At 48.4% G+C, this 23,333-nt stretch overlaps 2 protein-coding genes across 2 annotated transcripts in view; both read left to right on the plus strand.

Annotated features, from left to right (window-relative positions):
* Positions 1 to 23,333, plus strand: part of LOC142255225 (pre-mRNA-processing factor 39-like) — an 85,289-nt gene that overhangs the window by 55,492 nt on the left and 6,464 nt on the right. Inside the window, exons 11-12 of the mRNA XM_075326739.1 lie at positions 8,979 to 9,154; positions 10,631 to 10,702. Coding sequence (XP_075182854.1) covers positions 8,979 to 9,154; positions 10,631 to 10,702 — 248 coding nt within the window. The remainder of the gene's footprint in view (positions 1 to 8,978; positions 9,155 to 10,630; positions 10,703 to 23,333) is intronic.
* On the plus strand, positions 747 to 6,366 carry LOC142255029 (uncharacterized). Its single transcript, XM_075326454.1, has 4 exons — positions 747 to 815; positions 905 to 2,705; positions 5,653 to 5,820; positions 6,299 to 6,366. The coding sequence occupies exons 2-4, from the start codon at positions 1,529 to 1,531 to the stop codon at positions 6,364 to 6,366; spliced, it is 1,413 nt and encodes a 470-aa protein (XP_075182569.1). The 5' UTR covers positions 747 to 815; positions 905 to 1,528.

The raw sequence follows: 23,333 nt of genomic DNA on the forward strand, positions 1-23,333 counted from the left end.
CTGGAAGAAAATTCTATTCTGTAGCCGTGGGAGATGATATCTCGCACCCACTGATCGGAGACGTGTTGAAACCACACGTCGCCAAAGTGGGAGAGCCTGCCACCGACCAAGGACGTTGCTGGCGCAGCCAGACAGTCAAGAGGAGGCTGCCTTAGTGGCAGCGGCTCCTCCGGTCTTTTGAGGATGCGGCTTCGCGCGCCAGTTGGGTTTACGATCCTTGGCTGCGGTAGTGGACGAGGTCGAGGGCTTAGAGGATGACCAGTTAGAGGAACGAAAGGAACGAAACCTCGATTGGTTCCTGCCCTGGACAAGTTTCCTGGTTTTAGTCAGGGCTGTGGAGTCGGAGTCGGAGTCGTGGAGTCGGAGTCGGAGCTAGTTTTGGGTGGAGTCGGAGTCGGTAGAAATGTACCGACTCCGACTCCAGCTTTAAAGAAAATGTATTAATATTTCATAATTGAACTTTCATATGAATTTTATAAATGTTACTCAATTATTTATGTTCTATCAAACTATGAACAACAGTGATAAGCAGTTCTGCTGGAGATAGAGACATTTCTTATTTCTTGTGTGTCACTGTTCACTGCCCTTATCTATTCTTATACTTGGTTAACTTCATGCTGCCCCAACCCCCCTACTTACAATGTATGAAACTGAAAGTGAAAATGTGTTGCTAATTCTTAGTAGTAAAGCTCCTCCTCTAGACTAGATCATACTAGGTGTGCATCTTCTTCCAAGCATCTCACAGCTGCCTGCTACTCAGAAGAGGAAGACTGTAAGAAGTATTATCCTTTCAACAAACTTTGCATCAGTTAACTGTGAGTACATGAGGAATAATAATAACAGTATTACTGACCAGTATATCAGTTGTACGACCTGGCAATAATTTTGTATAATTGTTTTTTAGGAAAAACAATTGTCATTTGGATTGTGAATGCAGAATTAAAAACCTGAGAATGTCAAAGAAGCATCACATTAAATCAGCTGTATTTGAACATTTCACCATCACTCAAGATAGAAAACATTATGTCTGTCAGTGTATGACAAATGATCCAGACGAAAACAAATGCTGTGAAGCCAAGATAAGTGCATATTCAGGCAAAGATAAAAATGCTCCTACCAGAGCTTCTAATCTAAAGAGACATTTACAGCGCTTCCATCCAGAAGTACTGAAAGCAGTGGATGAGAAAGACTGCACCCAAACCAAAGAACCAGTGCCCAGCTCTTCCAGCCAAACAGAGGAGCAGAGAACTTTGCAGCCATCAGTTGCAAGATATTTTGTCAGTGACAAAGTTACTGTGACAATGACAGTAGATACATTTAAAAAACAGATCATAGAGCTTGTTGTAAAGGATAGTGTGCCTATTTCATTATTTTCACGACCAGCTTTTATGTGTTTGAATGGGGAAATGGCCGCAAGCTTGGTGTTTCTCTGGAGAGAGAGAGTATTAGAAAATTAGTAATCGAAGAAGCTTTTAAACAAAAGGAAGAACTTAAAAAAACTCTCAAGGGACGCTTTGTGTTTCTTAAAATGGATGCCTGCACACGTCACAGAGTGAACTATTTTGCCATCAATGTCCGGTTTGTTTGTGACAAAAATGAAATAATTACCAAAACATTGGCAGTAAAAGACACCAAAGCTCATCACACCAGTGAGTTTCTCCAGGTCTTGGTGGAAAAGGTTCTGCAAGACTATGAACTTAAAAAAGAGCAAGTTCTTTCTGTCGTAACTGACAATGCTTCAAATATGATAAGTGCTATTAAGCTAATGAATGAGAGTAATGATGGTGACCAGCAGCTAGAAGAACATTCTGGGTCCACTGACACAGAAATGTTTGAAATAGAGGAACACAGTATTGTAACTGAGGAGCAAACTGAAGTTGCTTCAGATGAACTGCAACATGATAGTTTAGATAATCTTGTTGAAACTGTGTCAATGCGATCTTTCATTCATCACATGCGCTGTGTTGTGCATACGCTACAGCTGGCTATAAGAGACAGTCTGCAAGAAGGACATGCTGCTGCACTGATTGGCAAGGTGAGAAAATTGGCTACTGTTGCCAGAACCCCTAAAGTTGACTCAATTTTGAAGAGACGTGCTGGAAAAGGGGCAATTATTGATCAAGCCACACGATGGGGCAGTACTTACTTAATGATTCAGCGCTTGGTTGAACTGAAAACCTTTCTTGTAGACATGGCTAATCCTCAACTGACGCTAAATGAAAGTCAGTGGAATCAGGTGACTGAGCTGGAAAAATTGCTAGAGCACCCATTTACAGTGACTAAAAAATTACAAGCAGAGGACTTAACTCCAGGTATTTTCTTAAAGGAGTGGAGGAACCTGATGTTTCGCCTGTCCCAAAGAGGAGGGTTAATTGCAAGTGGCATTGCTACATCAATGAAACGGAGAGAGGAGCTACTATTACAAAATAACATTCTTTTGGCAGCTGTTTATGTAGACCCAATGCATCGGATTCTTCTAGATGATCAACAGCTAAGTAAAGGGAAAGAAGCTCTGTTTGAAATAGCAGTAAGGATGAAAGGGTTGCAGAACAGTCAGGAGGAACAAGAAGAATTTGGTCGTCCTGCCACATCTTCAGCCTCATCATCAATTGATGAAGAATTTAATATCGAAAAATATTTGGATCACAAGGACCGTGCAAAGCGTTCCCGCATGGAAGAGTCATCCCCATCAAAGAACACAGCCAGTACATTTCAGCAGCATTTTTCATGTGCACTAAAAGAGATTGAGAAATTTGATCGTTCATCAAAAATAACAGTGCAACAAGCGATTCCCCTGTATCCTGACATTGTCAGAGATGTTGCCCGAGTGGTCACTGCTTTGCCACCAACCCAAGTTAGTGTAGAGAGGTTGTTCTCTGCTCTCAAAATAATTAGATCAGACTTGAGGGCATCCATGAAGGAGGATCTGACAGAGGCTATACTTTTTCTGAGGACAAATGTATAGATTTCTTATTAACAGCATAACAGTGTTTATTGAAATTTACTTACAGTTTTGAAAAGTTTATAACAGTTATTTGCTATATTCTAATTGTGTTCTAATAAATATAGTGTTTGCTCTAAGTGGTCTGATTATTTATCTGATGGTGAGAAACTGAATAAGCTCCATGTTAATATTTTACAACAGTAAATTTATTGTTACGAAGTGGCCATTTATGAAGGAGTCGGAGTCGGAGTCGGAGCCGGAGCCGGAGTCGGAACCTGATAAAATCCAGGAGTCGGAGTCGGAGTCGGAGTCGCAACTGTGTCTTACCGACTCCACAGCCCTGGTTTTAGTTTGTGGCAAGGAAGTACTCTTCCCGCCAGTAGCATCCTTAATTATTTCGTCCAGTTGTTCACCAAACAGCCGGGACCCAGTAAAAGGGAGACTCGCAAGGAACTTCTTAGAGGAAGCGTCTGCTTTCCACTCTCGAAGCCACAAGATCCTACGGATCGCGAGGGAGTTAGTGGAGGCCACCGCTGTGCGGTGAGAAGCCGCCAGGATGGCAGACATGGCGTAGGATGAAAAAGCCGAAGCTTGAGAAGTTAAGGCATCCATCTCAGGTATAGAGTTGGTGAGGGAATGCATCTCCGCCAGAGAGGCCGAGACTGCCTTAAGAGCCCACACTGCCGCAAAAGACGGGGAGAACGAGACTCCTGCCGCCTCATATACAGACTTGGCCAGAAGGTCAACCTGGCGGTCAGTGGGATCCTTAAGAGAAGTGCCATCAGCCACAGCTACGACTGTGCGGGCTGAGATTCTGGACACCGGAGGATCTACCTTTGGAGACTCGGCCCATTCCTTAACCACCTCTGGTGGAAAAGGAAAACGGTCATCAGAACTACGCTTGGGAAAACGTTTGTCAGGACAGGCCCTGGGCTTGGTAACAGTGGTCTGAAAACTGGAGTGGTTAAAAAACATACTCCTTGCTCTCTTAGGTGAGGTAAACTGGTGTATCTCTACCAGAGAGGCTTGTTCCTCTGACTCTGGTGGGTTGAGGTTCAGTACGGAGTTAATGGACGCAATCAAGTCACTAACATCCGCATCACCCTCAGACAAGTCAATGGGGTACATAGAGGTAGCGTCTGAGCCCACAGTAAACGAATCCTCCTCGCCCTGCACCTCGGCTCGTGAATCAGAGCCGTGGGACGAGGAAGGAGAAGGGTCCCTGCGTCTCCGTTTAGGGGGACGGGGTCCTAGAACATGCTCTGAGGGCTCTGCAGAGCTCGGAGCAGCAGAGGCACCCTGAGAAGAGGGCTGATGCATGGTCAGCAGTGTTCGGGACAGCTGCCCCATGGAGTCGGCAAAAGACTGGGAAATAGCTTTGGAAAAAGATGCTACCCAAGCCGGGGGTTCAGCCACCGGGGCCGGAGCAGCCGGAGGGACCCCTGAGGAGGCTCCAGGCTGAGACACAACCATGTTAGCACAGGCATCACAATGTGGGTATGTGCTTGGCTCTGGCAGAATGAGCTTACATGCAGTGCATATAGCGTACAGCTTAGCAGTCTTCTTGCTCCGGGTGACAGACATGCTGCTGAGGTGGAAGCTCTGCAGTAAGAATACACTCGTATAGAATGTCCTGAGAGTGTATAATAAAGCCCACAACCAGAGGTTGTGGCTTACCAGACCGCTCTCTGTGTGCCCTCCGGATTCCACAGCTCGGACCCCCAGTAAAGCGTCAGCCTTCCTAGAAAGCAGCAGGTTCTGCAGCCAGCGCCGATCAGTGTGATAAACGCTGAGAAAATGGCGCTGGGAGGAGGAGGGGGGGCGGAGATTAGCCCAGGAGCGGGAAACCGGAGGGCCAAGGAGAGATGCAGGGGAGGGAAACATCTCCTCAGAGAGGAGTGTCCTCCCCTCTGCTGGATGGCCGGTGGGCGGCGCCACTCTATTCCCCTGCATGAATGACATGCAGAGGAAGATGAAACCGAAACTAGGCCCAAACAGAAGCCGGGGCCTAGATTTTAACATGCGGCCGACGAGCAGGCACCCTCGGCGCGGTTCTCAGGGGAAACCCCCAGAACCGGCCGGAATTTACAGTAAAGATAAAAAACATACTTTCCCCCTATTAAAAGTACCCGGGACCCCTGAAAAACGTCTCAATACTTAGCTTTTGAGACGCAGGGCCAGTCCCTGAGGGGGGGTTAAACGCTCCTTCCAGCAGGAACCAGACAGGGCTGCGGATGGAGACCGGTCTCCTACAAGCAGAGAGAACCGTGATGGCTCCCACTTCAACCCAGAGCCTCTCAGAGGATGTGAAGGAGCGCGGCATGTGAAGGCTCCAGCCTTGTAAAGTCAACCTTAACAGCACCGCCGACACAGTGGGGTGAGAAGGGACATGCCGGGAGTCCAGACTGGACCCGCTTTTCTTCCAAATCTTTAAAATCAAAATAAAAATGAAAAAAATCAGAGAATGCATGTGTGTGTGACCTCCTGAACACAAAGCATTGAACTGGTTAGATTGTCATCCAGGGGGTGTATATAGCCCGGAGGGAGGAGCTACACGTTTGAGTGTAGTACTTTGTGTGTCCTCCGGAGGCAGAAGCTATACACCCATGGTTTGGGTCTCCCATAAGGAACGATGAAGAAAAGAAAATATCTACAATTTCAAGGCTACAAGTCCATCTCGTATGATGTTAATGTTCCTTTGTCTACAGTACGCAACATATTCAGGAAGTTTACAACCCATGGCACTGTAGCTAATCTCCTAGGACATGAACAGCAGAAAAAACTTGATGAAAGGTTACAACGAAGGATAGTCTGGGTGGTAGATAAACCGCCACAATCAAGTTCCACAGAAATTCAAGCTGTCCTGCAGGAACAGGGTACATCAGTGTCAACGCAAACTATCTGTCCATATTTGAATGAAATTAAATGCTATGGCAAGAGACCCAGGAGGACCCCACTGCTGTTACAGAGACATAAAAAGCTGGACTGCAACTTGTCAAAATGTACAGGAGTAAGGCAAAATCCCTCTGGGAAAGCGTCCCAGAGACCAAGATAGAGCTTATTGGTAAACCACATCATTCTACTGTTTACCGAAAAAGAATGAGGCCTACAAAGAAAAGAACATAGTACCTATAGTCACATATAGTAGTGGGGGGGGGGGAGGGGGTCACAGATTTTTTTTTTTTGGGTTGTCTTTCTTCCTCTGACTTTGTGCAAGGCATCATGAAATCTGAAGATTACCAAAGAATTTTGGGTGGCAATGTAGTACCCAGTGTCAGAAAGCTGGGTTTGTGTCCTAGGTCATTGGTCTTCCAGCAGGACAATGACCTCAAACATAATTCAAGAATTCCCCAGAAATGGATGGAAACAGCTCTGGAGAGTTCTGGAGTGGCAGCAATGAGTCCGGATCTAAAATCCATTGAACACCTGAGGAGAGAGCTTAAAATTCCTGTTGGGAGACGTCTTCAAATATGGGAGACCTGGAGCAGTTTGCAAAAGAAGAGTCCAAAATTCCAGCTGAGCGGTGGAAGAAGCTTGCTGATGGTTATAGGAAACGATTGATTGCACATATTTATTAAAAAGGGTGGGCAACAATCTTGCCCGGCTCATTTTTGTAGTTGTGTGAAATTATGTCCAATTTGCCTTTTTTTTTGTCATTTTTTTGTGTGTTCTTACAAACGAAATAAACGTGTATAACAAAACGTGTAATTTCAGGGGTTTTAACACTTTCATCCATGAGCGTGTTTAATATATGGATAGCCTTATATCTGATTGTATTGTGGACTATTGGGGGGGGGGGGCAGAAGGGACCCAATGATGGGTTGTCAGAGTGGAGACGCAAGGGGAGAGGTGGATTAATTGGACTGGTCCTATAAAGAAGGAAGTTGCAGTTGTCTAGGTGGGAGATGTCCTTCGAGAACACTGGATTGCCGAGGTCACATCTGGGCCAGACATGTAAACTTGAATTCCATCATCATGGAAGTGGTATTGAATGGTCGTGAAATTCTTTGAACTGTCTCAGGCCAAAGATTAGACACAATGCAAAAGGGGCCATACCAATGGAAATGATACTAAATAGTGGCCCCTAAGTGGGTATGTTCTTCAAAGTACATGTTATAAAAGGAAGAACAAAACCAAGAAAATGAAGGTGAAATATTAAATATTTTATTGAAGTGAAAAAAAAGTAAACTATAAAATACTTAGGATCAGATACAAGAACAATGAGAGCAAAGATGTAGATTGAGAAGAGTAGGGTTCTCAGGACAAAGCCATGGTGGACAACAAGAGATGAATCAAAATGAAGATGTGATGTGTGAGAGACACTAAATATACGGTTAAAGAGGTAAAAAGGGGTCTAGTCTCCAGAGGGGGGTCCAGTCTCCAGAGGGGGGTCCAGTCTCCAGAGGGGGTCCAGTCTCCAGAGGGGGGGTACAGTCTCCAGAGGTGGGGTCCAGTCTCCAGAGGGGGGTCCAGTCTCCAGAAGAGGGTCAAGTCTCCAGAAGAGGGTCAAGTCTATGATGCCAAAAAGGGTTTGGAATAGGAGGACGTGGTGATCTGTGTTGAACAAAGAGGACAAGTTTGGAAGGAAGAATACAGAATAATGTCTTGAGGCTTTGACAGTTATCAGATCAAGTGGTTTAGGCTAAGTTCACATTTCCGTTGTTTTGCATCAGTCACATGCGTCGCTTGACGGATGTGACTGAAGCGCTGTACAACGGATGACAAAGAACTGAATTCTTTGTCGGACTTCGTTGTGTGCGGGGGGCGGAGCGCGAGGGGGCGGAGTTCGGGGGGGGGGGTGAAGCCGAGCGGGGCCGTGGCACTGAGGACGTCAGTACCGCGGGGACTGCAGGGCTGGGGACAAGTGAGTGAGTGTGTGAGTACATGCTGAGTGCGGGAGGGGGCGGAGCCGAGCAGGGAAGTGTCAGGCTCCCTGCACAGCCAGGGTAAATATCGGGTATAAGCAAAACACTTTTTGCTTGGTTACCCGATATTTATCTTGATTACCAGCATACACCACTTAGCGCTGGCTCCCTGCACACATAAGCAGTGTAAATATCGGGTAACTAACCAAAGCGCATTGCTTGGTAACCTGATGTGTATCCTGGTTACGTGTGCAGGGAGCCAGAGAGCGCATGCACAGCAAAATCCTACGGATCGTGCTGCTCAAAAAACGGTACATGCTGCGTTTCACGACTGATCAGTCGGGCGGAGGGTGCAACGCAGCATCATCAGTCACAACCCGCCGCCGATACAAGTCTATGGGAACAACGGAATCCGTCAAACGGATTCCGTTGTTTACCAGAGCAGCGGATTGTGACTGATACAATTTAACGGAAGTGTAAACCTAGCCCTTAGTAAAGTGGAGGGGTCAGAAGCCAGAATGTAGCTGGTTTTTAAAAGATTTGGAATATATTTCCCTAAGGTGGATATGTTCCCTAAGAAGCTTACCTGTGGCCAATGGAATAGCCAAATAAAATGGATGAGCAATTGATGGCTTTCTAAAAATGGGTATGATGGTTGCATGTAAAACTTCACACAGACGTCCATGAAATATGGTGTATGCACAGACTGTTCCCGGGTCTCATGACTTGCACTTGACAGCTTTATAGGCTTAAGTCCTCAGTTTGCATTTGTAGACCCGCTGCCGGTCCGTACATAGACGTCTGAATTAGGCTTTAGGGACAGTGAAGATGCCCGTGGTAAGTGATGGGTTTAGGGGGTGGGATTGGCACAGTAGCATGGTTCTTCCATCCATGTCTTTTCTGTACTCTTCACTGGAAACTGTGCACATTAGATAAGATGCAGAACCCACAAACAGAAAACTGACGCACTTGGTCATCTGATTGCTTTAGTGGCCAAGTATGGTAGTGTCACCGCGTCCATTTGAGCCAAATGATTTGTGAGCTGTTTTCCTTATCCAGAAGTATATTATCTGTCTGCTATGAGATTATAACAGATGTAAATATTCATCATTTTCACTGTTATCTTAGGTAAAACTTTAAGTATATATAATTGTTACCTTTCCTTCCAGACTAGTCCTTACCTGCACCAGTGTCTGCTGGAAATTGAGATTTCCAGAGATTGTGTGGATGATGTGATAAAGTGTGTGCAAAGAGCGATGAATAGCAACATCGAGGATACTATAAAGGGAACCTTATCCTTGAAACGTCTTGAGTACCTGGAAGACAACGGCACCTGTGTTAAAAGGTACCGAGACCTCCTTTTTTTTTTTTTTTTTTTTTTTTTTTTATATAGTAACAAGTCTGAGATGAGCAAATGATTTTATCTACCAGATATTGAGGGGTCATGGTTCTGCTTTAGGGGAGATAATTCCTCTTCGTGATTCAGGATAAGTTTATGGGCCAGTTTGTGAAAAATCTTATTAAATAGAATCTATCAGAAAGTTTTTGCTACTCCATCTGAGAGTAGCATAATGTAGGAAAAGAGACCCTGATTCCAGCAATATATCACTTAGATAACTTGGTGAAACTGTTGTAACACAAGCAGAGTTCTTAGATTTAACATGAAGCAGAGCTGAGAAAGCTAACCCCGCCCTCACCACAGCTCCCTGTACATTGTCTATTGACAGTGAGCTGCTTATCACAGGATGTAGGAAAAGAGATCCTAATTTCAACAATGTATCACTTTGATTGTGCCCCAACTGCTGCACCCAGTAATCTGAGTTCTTAGATGTAACATGAAGCAGAGTTGATAAAACTAACCCAACCCTCACCACAGTTTTCTGTACATTATCTATTGACAGTGGGCTGCTGATCATAGGAGAGGGCATGGCAGACTACGTCTCACATGATGTAGTCCAAACGATGATAAGCTCCTGATGCTAAAACAATCAATGCTAGTAAACCACACACAGTCTGATGAAAGAAACATCACTGAATTCTCTGTATTAACCTCTACATCATGCTGTCTTCAGATTACATAGCAAAAACCTGCTGACAAATCCCCTTTAAAAGTGATGCTCAGTTGGATCTGGTGGCTTTTAACAATGCAAAGCTTGTTGGAAAGGTCACAGTGTATCATTTCATGTTTCCTAAACTTGAAAAAAAAAAAAATAAAAATATATATGTGGCAGGGATGAAAAAACTAAAAAGGCCACTTTCGGCAAGTTTAGGGCTGCACTTCAGGACGTAAACTGGGAGCAGGTATTGTCCAATAAATCTAAAATAGGAGAGCATTAAATCATTTGTACTAGGGATACTAATAACAGTAATAAAGAATGTCCAATAATTAAATTTACCCTTCAGCCAACTGGGTGTATAGGTTCTGTGGGCATTTGCATTTTCTCATCTATGACACCAGCCAATCAAAACACAGTTGTGACATTAGGGGAGAAAAAGTAAATGCCCCCATAAAAGGCCATGGCTGCAGCTCAGAACAGAAGTGAAGTCTAGATAGCACATAACTACATGTATGCAAATTGCAATTTCCTTGACCGATACTCATATGGGGAACAGCTAAAATTCAGCAAAATTCGGCTGTCATTTTATAGCTCTTCAAGTGATAAATGCTATAGGTTGCCTTTTTTTTCCCACTCGCTCTCTCATTTTGTTCCCTGTGTAATTGGGGCTTAGAAAAGAAAAATCTAAATTATATGCACAAATATGATTTAATGTTATCCATTATGTTGCAATGCAAATGTACTAGTTTTATTTTTACTTGCAGTTTACTTAATGCATACGATGAGCACCGAACTCTACTAAAACAGAAAGAACTGAAGAGAAAAGAAAATGCTGGGTAAGGGTTATCATTTATACACGATTAGCTAAATTGCTGCACAATGTTTGCTGCTAAAGACACCATTTATAAAACAAAGCCTTAAGGGTGCTTTACACACTGCGACATCGCTAACGATATATCGTCGGAGTCACGTTGTTAGCGACATTGCAGCATGTGACACCAAGGAGCGACAATCAACGATCGCAAAAACGTCAAAAATCGTTGATCGTTGACACGTCGCTCCTTTTCATAATATCGTTGGTGGTGCATGCCGCTGGTTGTTCGTCGTTCCTGCAGTATCACACATCGCTATGTGTGACACCGCAGGAACGACGAACATCTCCTTACCTGCGTCCACCGGCAATGAGGAAGGAAGGAGGTGGGCGGCATGTTCCGGCCGCTCATCTCTGCTCCTCCTTTGCTATTGGGCGGCCGCTTAGTGACGCCGAACGAATCGCCCCCTTAGAAAGGAGGCGGTTCGCCGGTCACAGCGACGTCGTTAGGCAAGTAAGTCCGTGTGACGGGTGTTAGCAATGTTGTGCGCCACGGGCAGCGATTTGCCCGTGACGCACAACCGACGGTTGCGGGTACGCTCGATATCGATAGTGATATTGCAGCGTGTAAAGTGCCCTTTAGGCTCTATTCACACCTCCATGTAATGCCCTACTTTTTTCTTTTGTACTAGACAGCACACAGACCCATTAAAGAGTTTATCCTCTACTTTTACATTGATGGCCTATCCATAGGATAGGTCATCAATGTCTGATTGGCCGGGTCCGACACCCGGGCCCTCCAGCTGATCAACTGTTCTTGGTGTCAATGATGGTAGTAGGCAGCCGGAAATGCTCAGTTCCGGAGCTGCCCCGTCTTCTGATAGCTGCCGCTGCTAGGTACTGCATGTCCGGCTCCTATTGATTTAAATAAGAGGAGGATGTGCAGTACCCGGCTGTGGATGCTATCTCAAGACTGGGCAGCTCCAGAACTGAGCATTGCCTTTTGCCGCCACTGGCACTGAGAACAGCTGATCGGTGGGGGTGCTGGGTATCGGACCCTGGCCGATCAGACATTGATGACTTATCCTAAGGATAGGTCATCAGTGTAAAAGTAGTGGACAACCCCTTTAAGATAAATAGATTTGAGAAATTCAGCAGTTCCAGTTCTTATCCCATTTTAAGGATCAGGATAGAATATATGGGACTGTGCGGACATGGTGGGTAGGTGGTGGCCCCGTGGTTTCTTCCTCTTTGCTCTCCCTTTCTTCCTCTCACTCTTTGATACTTTCTCTATTAGAAGCTTTTCTTTTGTAATAAGTTTCCTTTGTGCAGGGGGAGGGGTCTTCTTGCATAAGGATTTTTTGTGTTGGATACATTTGATAATTGTCCTAACGAAGTACAGTGGAACCTTGGATTACGAGCATAATTGGTTCCGGGACTCTGCTCTTAAACCAAGTTAATCTTATATCAAAGCGAATTTTCCCATAGGAAATAATTGAAACGCACAAAATGTGTTCCACAACCCAAAAATATTTACTGTATTTATACAAACTTATTGCATTAATACAAAATAATGCACTGTATTCATATAAAATTATTACAGTACAATAATACAACATTGTACAGTAAAAAACATAAAGCAAATTAACCTGCATGTTAGCTTAGAATAGAATTGTTGGTGTGCGGGAGGTACAATATGGAGAAAAATGATGTATAAATATGACAACCTTTATTCTAGCACAATACACAAAAAAACAAACCCCAAATCTATTCTCCCCAAAATAAGAGCAGAACTAAGCCAAATGTGGGGTAGGAATACTGCACAATCAATTACAGTACAAGCAATGTGCTGCACTGGTTAGCAGAAAGAGAGTACAGTACTGTATCCATAAAAGCAAATTGATAGACATGCTGTATATTATATACTGTATACAGTACATATGTACAGAAAGTTACCTCCAGAGCGGGTCAGAACGCGGTGAAAGGTTAGAACCAGAAATGTGCACGGTGAGTATTTGCTCTTCTTGCAAAAGCATTGCTCTTAAACCAAGTTACAAATTTTTTTAAAAAAAGTTGCTTGTCCTGCAAAACGCTCTCAAACCAAGTTACTCTTAAACCAAGGTTCTACTGTACAAGAGAAACATCCTTTTTCTTTGTCGCTCCATTGGGAGACCCAGACAATTGGGTGTATAGCTTCTGCCTCTGGAGGCCACACAAAGTATTACACTTTTAAAAAAGTGTAACCCCTCCCCTCTGCCTATACACCCTCCCGTGGACCACGGGCTCCTCAGTTTTATGCTTTGTGTGGAAGGAGGCACACATCCACTCATGCATTCTCATACATAGTTATGTCGGATGGAAGAAAAGAGGACCCCAATGGGGCCGCCGGCATGTTCCCTTCTCACCCCACTATGTCGGCGGTGTTGTTAAGGTTGAGGTACCCATTGCGGGTACGGAGGCTGGAGCCACATGCCGTCTCCTTCACCATCCCTTATGCGGCTCTGGGAGAAGTGGGATCCTACACGGTCATCCATGTGCTGGGACCGTGCTCCATCCGCAGCCCCTGGTGGAACCTGCCGGACCGTAGCTTCTTCACCCCCAGGGACCGGGCCCTGCATCTGGAAGGTACTCTGTGTCCCCATGTGGGGACTGTACAGTGAGGGAGGTCGCACCTTCTCCCCGGAAGCCGCGGTAGTTCCGTCCGTTGTTTTTTCGGCGGACTTCGGCGCCGACCATGCCTGCTTGTCGGGCGCGGCCTTAAATTTAGTCCCCGGCTTCGCCGCGGCCTAGTCGCGAAAAATCCCGCCCCCGAGCCTGCCTGTCAGGGGTAAGGGCGGGATTACTGACACATGACGTCGGCTGTGAGGGCTGGAGCATACTTGCATGTTTCCCCCCCCACCCCTCATTGACCACTTGGGGACTCCAGATTCCCGCTCTTTGCTAGCGCCGCCCCCGGCTCCACACCCCCCCTGAGAGCTCCGGCGGCCATTTTTAGCATTCTGCCGGTGGATGCTACTCAGCGGTGCAGCTCCGGGGGATCCACGACAGGGAATCTGGAGGACACACTCCGCTCGTTAGCGGTCGGTAAGCCACACCGGTCACCCGGTGCTGGTTCCCCTAGGGTGCCGGGATATATATATATATATATATATATATATAGATATAGATATAGATATAGATATAGATATATATATATATATATATATATATATATATATATATAGATATAGATATAGATATAGATATATATATATATATATATATATATATATATATATAGATATAGATATATATATATATATATATATAGATATATATATATATATAGATATAGATATATATATAGATATATATATAGATATATATATAGATAGATAGATAGATAGATATAGATATATAGATATAGATATATATCGGTTCGGAAACGCTGTATACCCTTTTCCCATATACCCTCAGTGGTCACTCTCCTAAGAGACAACAGCATGTCGTCCATAAGGAGCAAAGCTACTAAGGCACAGATTTTTTTCGCGGCCTGTACCTCTTGTGGGGCTATGTTGCCTGCGGGATCCACCTACCCTCACTGTGATCAATGCTCGACTCCTGCCACGCTTGCTCAGCCGGAGCCTCGGGCACTTGTGGACCCCTCGGCTCATGTAGATCCCCCTGCTCCCCCTGAGCAGTCTGCAGGGACAGAGTCACCGTCGTTGGCATCTTTTGCTGATAAACTCTCCCAGTCACTTTCTCAATCCATTGCACAGTCTATGGACAAATGGTCATCTAAGCTCCTTGAGGCATTGCAGTCCAGACCGGGCCCTTCACAGGCCCCGGCCCCTGTTAGTTTATCTCCTCCAGGCCCTTCTAGGTCCGCGCCGCAGCACGCTCCCAGGATAGTCCCTAGGTCACAGGCGGAGGATTCCTGCCCGGATCGCAGCCCCAGGCCGGCTAAACGGCCTCGCTGGGACTCTTCCCCGGCCTCCTCACGCTGCTCTAGATCCCAGCTTGAGGACTCTCAGGAAGACGAGGCGGACGTGGGAGCTCAGGGCTCTGACCCTGACTTCACCCTTAACCTTGATGTCCCTGAGGGGGACACCTTAGTAAATGATCTTATCTCGTCCATCAACCAGGTGTTGGATCTCTCACCCACACCTCCTCCTGCAGAGGAGCCGGCTTCTCAGCAGGAGAAACACCAATTTCGATTCCCCAAACGTACGCGCAATACGTTTTTTGATCACTCTAACTTCAGGGACGCTGTCCAGAAGCCCAGAGCGGTTCCGGACAAGCGCTTTGCTAAGCGGCTCACTGACACGTGTTACCCCTTTCCACCTGAAGTCGTTAGGGCTGGGCACACTCTCCCAAGGTGGATCCTCCAGTCTCTAGATTGGCTGCTAGGTCCGTTGTGTCTGTTGCCGATGGCTCATCCCTGAAGGATGCCACTGACAGACAGAGCTCTTGGTGAAGTCTATTTATGAGGCCACGGGCGCGTCTTTCGCCCCGGCCTTTGCGGCCGTGTGGGCTCTCCAAGCAATCTCGGCATGTCTGACTGAGATTAATGCCGTCACGCGGAATTCTGCTCCGCATGTTTCTTCATTGACCTCTCAGGCATCAGCATTTTCGTCCTACGCCATGAACGCCGTCCTGGACTCCGCTAGCCGTACGGCTGTGGCATCCGCTAACTCCGTGGCAGTCCGCAGGGCCATGTGGCTGCGCGAATGGAAAGCAGACTCTGCTTCCAAAAGGTTCTTAACTGGTTTGCCTTTTTCTGGCAACCGTTTGTTTGGCGAACGGTTGGATGAGATTATTAAGGAATCCTCGGGAAAGGACTCCTCCTTACCCCAGTCCAAACCTAAGAGACCTCAGCAGAGGAAAATCCAATCGAGGTTTCGGTCCTTTCGTCCCTCCGCCAAGAACCAATCCTCTTCGTCCAATCGGCCGGAGAAAGGCCAGAGGAACTCCTATGCGTGGCGGTCCAAGTCACGCCCCCAAAAGGCCGCGGGAGGCACTGCCTCCAAGACGGCCTCCACATGACTCTCGGCCTCCTCTAGCCACATCCTCGGTCGGTGGCAGGCTCTCCCGCTTTGGCGACGCCTGGTGGCCACATGTTCAAGACCGACGGGTGAGAGACATTCTGTCTCATGGTTACAGGATAGAGTTCAGCTCTCGACCTACGGCTCGTTTCTTCAGAACCTCCCCACCCCCCGCACAGGCCGACGCACTTTTTCAGGCAGTGGACGCTCTAAAGATAGAAGGTGTTGTGATTCCCGTTCCCCTTCAGGAACGTGGTCGTGGATTTTACTCCAACTTGTTCGTGGTGCCAAAAAAGGACGGGTCATTCCGTCCCGTTCTGGACCTCAAGCTGCTCAACAGACATGTGAGAACCAGACGGTTTCGGATGGAATCTGTCCGCTCGGTCATCGCCTCGATGTCACAAGGAGACTTCCTAGCTTCGATCGACATCAAAGATGCTTATCTCCATGTGCCGATCGCACCCGAACATCAACGTTTCCTGCGTTTCGCCATCGGGGACGAACACCTCCAGTTCGTGGCATTGCCTTTCGGCCTGGCGACAGCCCCACGGGTTTTCACCAAAGTCATGGCATCCGTCGTGGCGGTCCTGCACTCTCAGGGCCACTCGGTGATCCCTTACTTGGACGATCTCCTAGTCAGGGCCCCTTCTCGGGTGGCATGTCAACGAAGTCTTACCGTCACTCTGGAGACTCTCCAGCAGTTCGGGTGGATCATCAATTTCCCGAAATCCAACTTGACGCCGTCCCAATCACTGACTTACCTCGGGATGGAGTTTCATACCCAGCCAGCGTTAGTCAAGCTACCACGGGACAAACAGCTTTCTCTGCAGGCGGGGGTGCAGTCACTTCTTCGGAGTCAGTCACACCCCTTAAGGCGCCTCATGCAGTTCCTGGGGAAGATGGTTGCAGCCATGGAGGCAGTGCCGTTCGCGCAATTCCATCTACGGCCACTCCAATGGGACATTCTTCGCAAATGGGACAAGAGTTCGGCTTCCCTCGACAAGAACATCTCTCTTTCCCTCGCAACCAAAACATCACTTCAGTGGTGGCTCCTACCCACATCTCTGTCCCGGGGAAAATCCTTCCTACCCCCAACCTGGGCTGTGGTCACCACGGACGCGAGCCTATCAGGTTGGGGAGCGGTCTTTCTCCACCACAGGGCTCAAGGAACCTGGACTCCAATAGAATCGTCCCTTCAGATCAATATCCTGGAGATAAGGGCAGTATATCTAGCCCTATTGGCTTTCCATCGGTGGCTGGAGGGCAGGCAGATCCGAATCCAGTCAGACAACGCCACTGCCGTCGCCTACATCAACCACCAAGGCGGCACTCGCAGTCGTCAAGCCTTCCAGGAAGTCCGGCGGATTCTGCAGTGGGTGGAAGCCACAGACTCCACCATCTCCGCAGTTCACATCCCGGGCGTAGAAAACTGGGAAGCAGATTTTCTCAGTCGTCAGGGCATGGACGCGGGGGAATGGTCTCTACACCCAGACGTGTTTCGAGAGATCTGTCGCCGCTGGGGAACGCCGGACGTCGATCTCATGGCGCCACGACACAACAACAAGGTTCCGGCCTTCAAGACACGGTCTCAGGATCACAGAGCTCTGGCAGCGGACGCTTTGGTCCAGGATTGGTCGCAGTTTCGACTGCCATATGTGTTTCCCCCTCTGGCGATGCTGCCCAGGGTACTACGCAAGATCCGGTCCGACTGCCGTCGCGCCATTCTCGTCGCTCCAGACTGGCCGAGGCGGTCGTGGTATCCGGATCTGTGGCATCTCACGGTGGGTCAACCGTGGGCACTTCCAGACCGCCCAGACTTGCTGTCACAAGGCCCGTTTTTCCATCTGAATTCTGTGGCCCTCAACCTGACTGTGTGGCCATTGAGTCCTGGCTCCTAGCGTCTTCAGGGTTATCTCAGGATGTCATTGCCACCATGAGACAAGCCAGGAAGCCAACGTCCGCCAAGATCTATCACAGGTCTTGGCAAATCTTCTTGTCCTGGTGCTCTGATAACGGTTTTCCTCCATGGCCGTTTGCCTTACCCACATTTCTTTCATTCCTACAATCTGGAATGGACAAGGGTTTGTCCCTCGGCTCTCTCAAGGGCCAAGTGTCGGCGCTCTCCGTATTTTTTCAAACGCGTCTAGCCAGACTTCCGCAGGTCCGCACGTTCCTGCAGGGGGTTTGCCACATGGTTCCACCTTACAAACGTCCGTTGGAACCTTGGGATCTTAACAGGGTCCTGACGGCTCTTCAAAAGCCGCCTTTTGAGCCGCTGCGGGATGTCTCTCTCTCTCGTCTTTCTCAGAAGGTGGCATTCCTCGTGGCAGTCACATCACTTCGGAGAGTGTCTGAGCTTGCAGCGCTGTCATGCAAAGCCCCCTTCCTGGTGTTTCACCAGGATAAGGTGGTTCTGCGTCCTGTCCCGGAATTTCTCCCTAAGGTGGTATCCCCTTTTCATCTAAATCAGGATATCTCCTTGCCTTCCTTTTGCCCTAATCCAATTCACCAGTGTGAAAAGGATTTGCACTCTTTGGATCTAGTGAGAGCACTCCGGTTCTACGTGTCTCGCACGGCGCCCCTGCGCCGTTCAGACGCGCTCTTTGTCCTTGTCGCTGGCCAGCATAAGGGCTCTCAGGCCTCCAAGTCAACCTTGGCTCGGTGGATCAAGGAACCGATTCTCGAGGCCTACCGTACTTCTGGGCTTCCGCTCCCTTCAGGGTTGAAAGCCCATTCTACCAGAGCCGTAGGGGCGTCCTGGGCATTGCGGCACCGGGCGACGGCTCAGCAGGTGTGTCAGGCAGCTACGTGGTCTAGTCTGCACACTTTCACGAAGCACTATCAAGTGCATACCTATGCTTCGGCAGACGCCAGTCTAGGTAGGCGAGTCCTCCAGGCGGCGGTTGCCCACCTGTAAGAGGGGGCCGTTTTTCGGCTCTTTTTATTGAGGTATTGTTTTACCCACCCAGGGACTGCTCTTGGACGTCCCAATTGTCTGGGTCTCCCAATGGAGCGACAAAGAAAAAGGGAATTTTGTTTACTTACCGTAAATTCCTTTTCTTCTAGCTCCTATTGGGAGACCCAGCACCCGCCCCTGTGCCCTTCGGGCTGGTTGTTCTTTTGTGTACACATGTTGTTGATGTTGTTTTATTCTTTTGGTTCATGGTCTTCAGTTCTCCGAACATCCTTCGGATTGAATTTACCCTAGAACAATTTATAAGTTTTCTCCTTCCTGCTTTTGCACCAAACTGAGGAGCCCGTGGTCCACGGGAGGGTGTATAGGCAGAGGGGAGGGGTTACACTTTTTTAAAAGTGTAATACTTTGTGTGGCCTCCAGAGGCAGAAGCTATACACCCAATTGTCTGGGTCTCCCAATAGGAGCTAGAAGAAAAGGAATTTACGGTAAGTAAACAAAATTCCCTTTTTTTTTGGTTGAACTTCTTGGTCCCTATATTCTTAATTTGGTATGTAAAATGTAATTACGTGTTGTGACTTGTTCTGCTTTTCATGAAAACCAATAAAATATTTAACATTTCTTCATCGTTCCTATGGGAGACCCAGACCATGGGTGTATAGCTTCTGCCTCCGGAGGACACACAAAGTACTACACTAAAAAGTGTAGCCCCTCCCTCCGAGCATATACACCCCCTGGATAACCAAATATAGCCAGTTCAATGCTTTGTGTTCAGGAGGCACACATCCACACATGCATTCTCATCTGATTTTGATTTTTGGAAAGAGTTTGAAGAAAAGCGGGTCCAAGCCTGGACTCCCGGCATGTCCCTTCTCACCCCACTGTGTCGGCGGTGTTGTTAAGGTTGATTTCAGGGCTGGAGCCTTACATGCCGCGCTCCTTCACCATCCCTCGGGCTCTGGCTTGAAGTGGGAGCCAGCACGGTTCTCCCTGCCTTGCAGGAGACCGGTCTCCATCCGCAGCCCTTTCAGGATCCTGCCGGACGGAGCACTCATCCCTCAGGGACCTGGCCCTGCGTGTCACAAGCTAAGTATCTGAGACGTTATTATCCGGGGGTCCCTTGTACTTTATTGTTGGGGAGAGTGTGCTGTGTATGTATTCTGTAGAAAGATGGATTATCGGTCTGGCGAGCGCTGATAATACACAGGTTCCGTTGAAGGTTAAATTATTTTATTGTTAAAATATTTTTTAGAATGCTCCTGTTAGTTAGATACAATACAACGCGTTTCAGCAATATATCAATGCTTTCCTCAGGTATCCTGATATATTGCTGAAACGCGTTGTATTGTATCTAACTATCTAATTTAACCTTCAACGGAACCTGTGTATTATCAGCGCTCGCCAGACCGATAATCCATCTTTCTACTACATGCTCACTCCCTTTGAGGGAATCGGTCAGAGCTGCAGAAAGACACAGGCATCTCCACTCCAAAGTGAAACTTTCAGCTGGAGAACGGTGGATCGTTGTAACACTCCAAGACCCAGAGTGCCGGGGATCCCAGGAGGAACCAGCGGTCCCGAATCCGGATATCTCCATTAAAGACTACGACCTAACAGCATTGATACCAAGGATCCAAACCCCCGTTCATCCGGAGGATCTATTCAACTAATACCGGGGTTGTGCGAGGGCGCACAACCTCACCAGGTGAGCAAATTCAAACTCTTCTAAATCTAATCTCAGACCATCGGGTACTCCTCATATGCGCTACTTTTTCTTTTTTTCTGTGTATGTATTCTGACATTTCCGGACGGTTTTCTGGTTTTCACCAGAGAACCGCGCCGATGGTGCCTGCGCGCCGGCCGCATCGTTAAATTTAGGCCCCGGCTTCGCCTGAGGCCTAGTTTTGTTTTCACTGCCCCTGCATGCCAATCATGCAGAGGGACAGTGCGGCTCCGCCCAGCGGCCGTTCGGCTCAGGAGAGGGACACTCCTCTCTGAGGAAATGTTTCCCTCCCCTGTATATCTCCTTGGCCCTCGGGATCCCGCTCTTAGAGTAGGCCCCGCCCCCTCTCCTCGCTCCGGCTTGGGCAGAAGCGCCATTTTATCAGCGTTCTTATGTCAGCACAGCAATCGGCGCTGGCTGCAGTATCTCTCTGGGGGTCCGGGCTGTGGGATCTGGAGGGCACAGAGAGGGGTTGGCAGAATGTCAGACGGTATGGCAAGCCACAACCTCCAGTTGTGGACCTGCTTATATTATATACTCTGCTTATATACTCTGCTGGGGGTCATTCTGACTCAGAGCCCCCACTTCAGCAGCATGTCTCACACGAGCAGCAAGACTGCAAGGCTGTACTCAATATGCACTGCATGTAGGCTCCTACTGCCTGTACCGAGCACATAACCACATTGTGATGCCTGCTCTAACATGGTGGTGCCTCAGCTTGGAGTCTCATCCCCAGTGGTTCCTCCGGCTGCTCCGGCTCTGGTGGCTGAACCCCCGGCTTGGGCAGAATCCTTCTCTCCATGGGACACCTGTCCCGGACTCTGCTGAGCATGCATCAGCCCCCTTCTCAGGGCGCTTCTGCTGCTACGGCTTGCTCAGCAAAGCTCACAGAGGATTCTCCATCTGGTCTCAGACCCCGTCCTCCTAAAAGGAGACGCAGGGTCCCCTCTCCTTCCTCGTCCCGCGGCTCTGATTCACGAGCTGACTCGCAGGACGAGGAGGATGCCTTTACTGGGGGCTTGGACGCTACCTCCATGTACCCCATTGATCTGCCTGAAAGTGACGCAGATGCTAGTGATTTGATTGCGTCCATTAATTTTGTACTGGACCTCAATCCGCCTGTATCAGAGGAGCAACCCTCTCTGGCAAGAAAGCACCAGTTTACCTCGCCCAAGAGAACAAGGAGTGTGTTCCTTAACCACTCCAGTTTTCAGGCCACTGTGACCAAGCCTAGGGCCTGTCCTGACAGACGCTGCCCAAAGCGTGGTTCTGATGACCGTTTTCCGTTTCGACCAGAGGTGGTCAAGGAGTGGGCTCATTCACCAAAGGTAGACCCTCCGGTGTCTAGACTCTCAGCCCGGACAGTTGTATCAGTGGCTGATGACACCTCTCTTAAGGATTCCCTGGCGGGAAGAGTAACTGACCGCCAGGTTGACCTTCTGGCCAAATCTGTATCTGAGGCGGCAGGGGTCTCGTTCTCCCCATCTTTTGCAGCAGTGTGGGCTCTCATAGCCATCTCTGCTTCTATAGAGGAGATGCATTCCCTCACCAGGGACTCTATGCCCGAAATGGTTGCCTTAACTTCCAGGTTTCAGCCTTTTCATCCTATGCCATGTCTGCCATGCTGGAGGCTTCTCACCGCACTGCGGTGGCTTCGGCTAATTCTCTCGCTATGCGCAGGATCTTGTGGCTTCGAGAGTGGAAGGCAGACGCTTCTTCAATGAAGTACCTTGCTGGGCTCCCATTTGCTGGGCCCAGGCTGTTCGGTGAACAACTGGATGAAATTATTCAGGAAGCTACTGGCGGGAAGAGTACTTCCATGCCACAAACAAAACCAGGAAACCTGTCCAGGGCAGGATCCAGTCGAGGTTTCGTTCCTTTCGTTCCTCCAACTGGTCGTCCTCTAAGCCCTCGGCCTCATCCACTAACTCAGCCAAGGACCAAAAACCCATATGACGCACGAAGCCGCGTCCTCAGAGCAGGACCTGCTGCCACTAAGGCAGCCTCCTCTTGACTATCTGGCTGCGCCAGCAATGTCCTTGGTCTGTGGCAGGCTCTCCCGCTTTTGGCGACGTGTGGTTTCAACACATCTCCGATCAGTGGGTGCGGGATATCACCTCCCACGGCTACAGGATAGAATTCTATCCAGCCCGCCAAACAGATTTTTTCTGTCAACTCCCCCCTGCTCCAAGGCCGCCGCCTTCTCACAGGCCGTGGCACCCTTGCAGGCCAACGGAGTAATTGTACCGGTTCCCGCCTGGGAACGGTTCAGAGGTTTCTACTCAAATCTCTTCCTAGTCCCCGAAAGGGACGGTTCCTTCCGGCCCATCCTGGATCTCAAGCTTCTCAAAAAGCATGTTCAGGTGCGGCATTTTCGCATGGAGTCTCTGCGATCAGTCATTGCCTCAATGACCCAAGGAGATTTCCTAGCATCCTCGACATCAGAGATGCTTATCTGCATGTGCCAATTGCAGTTTCACTCCAGCGTTGGCTACGTTTTGCAATCGGAGAGGAACATTTCCAATTCGTGGCTCTTCTCTTCGGGTTAGCCACAGCCCCTCGAGTATTCATCAGGGTCATGGCAGCAGTGGTTGCGGTTCTGCACCTCCGGGGGTTGACAGTAATCCCTTTTCCTGGACGGCCTTCTAGTCAAGGCTTCATCCAGTGCAGACTGTCAGCGGAGTGCCTCGCTCACTCTCGCCACTCTAGTCCAATTCGGGTGGCTTGTCCTTTTCCCAAGTCCACTCTGACTCCGACCCAGAAGCTCATGTACCTAGGGATGCAATTCGAGACTCTGCCGGCACTGGTGAACCTGCCCTTAGTCAAACAGTAGTCCCTCCACTGGCGGTGCGCCCTTTGCTGAGGCCCCGCCGTCATTCCATCAGGCACCTAATGCAGGTGCTGGGTCAGATGGTGGTGTCAATGGAAGCGGTTCCTTTGCCCAGTTCCATCTGCGTCCTCTGCAGCTGGACATTCTCCGCTGTTGGGACAAGCG

Source organism: Anomaloglossus baeobatrachus, chromosome 10 (assembly GCF_048569485.1).
Source record: "Anomaloglossus baeobatrachus isolate aAnoBae1 chromosome 10, aAnoBae1.hap1, whole genome shotgun sequence".
NCBI classification, from domain to species: domain Eukaryota; kingdom Metazoa; phylum Chordata; class Amphibia; order Anura; family Aromobatidae; genus Anomaloglossus; species Anomaloglossus baeobatrachus.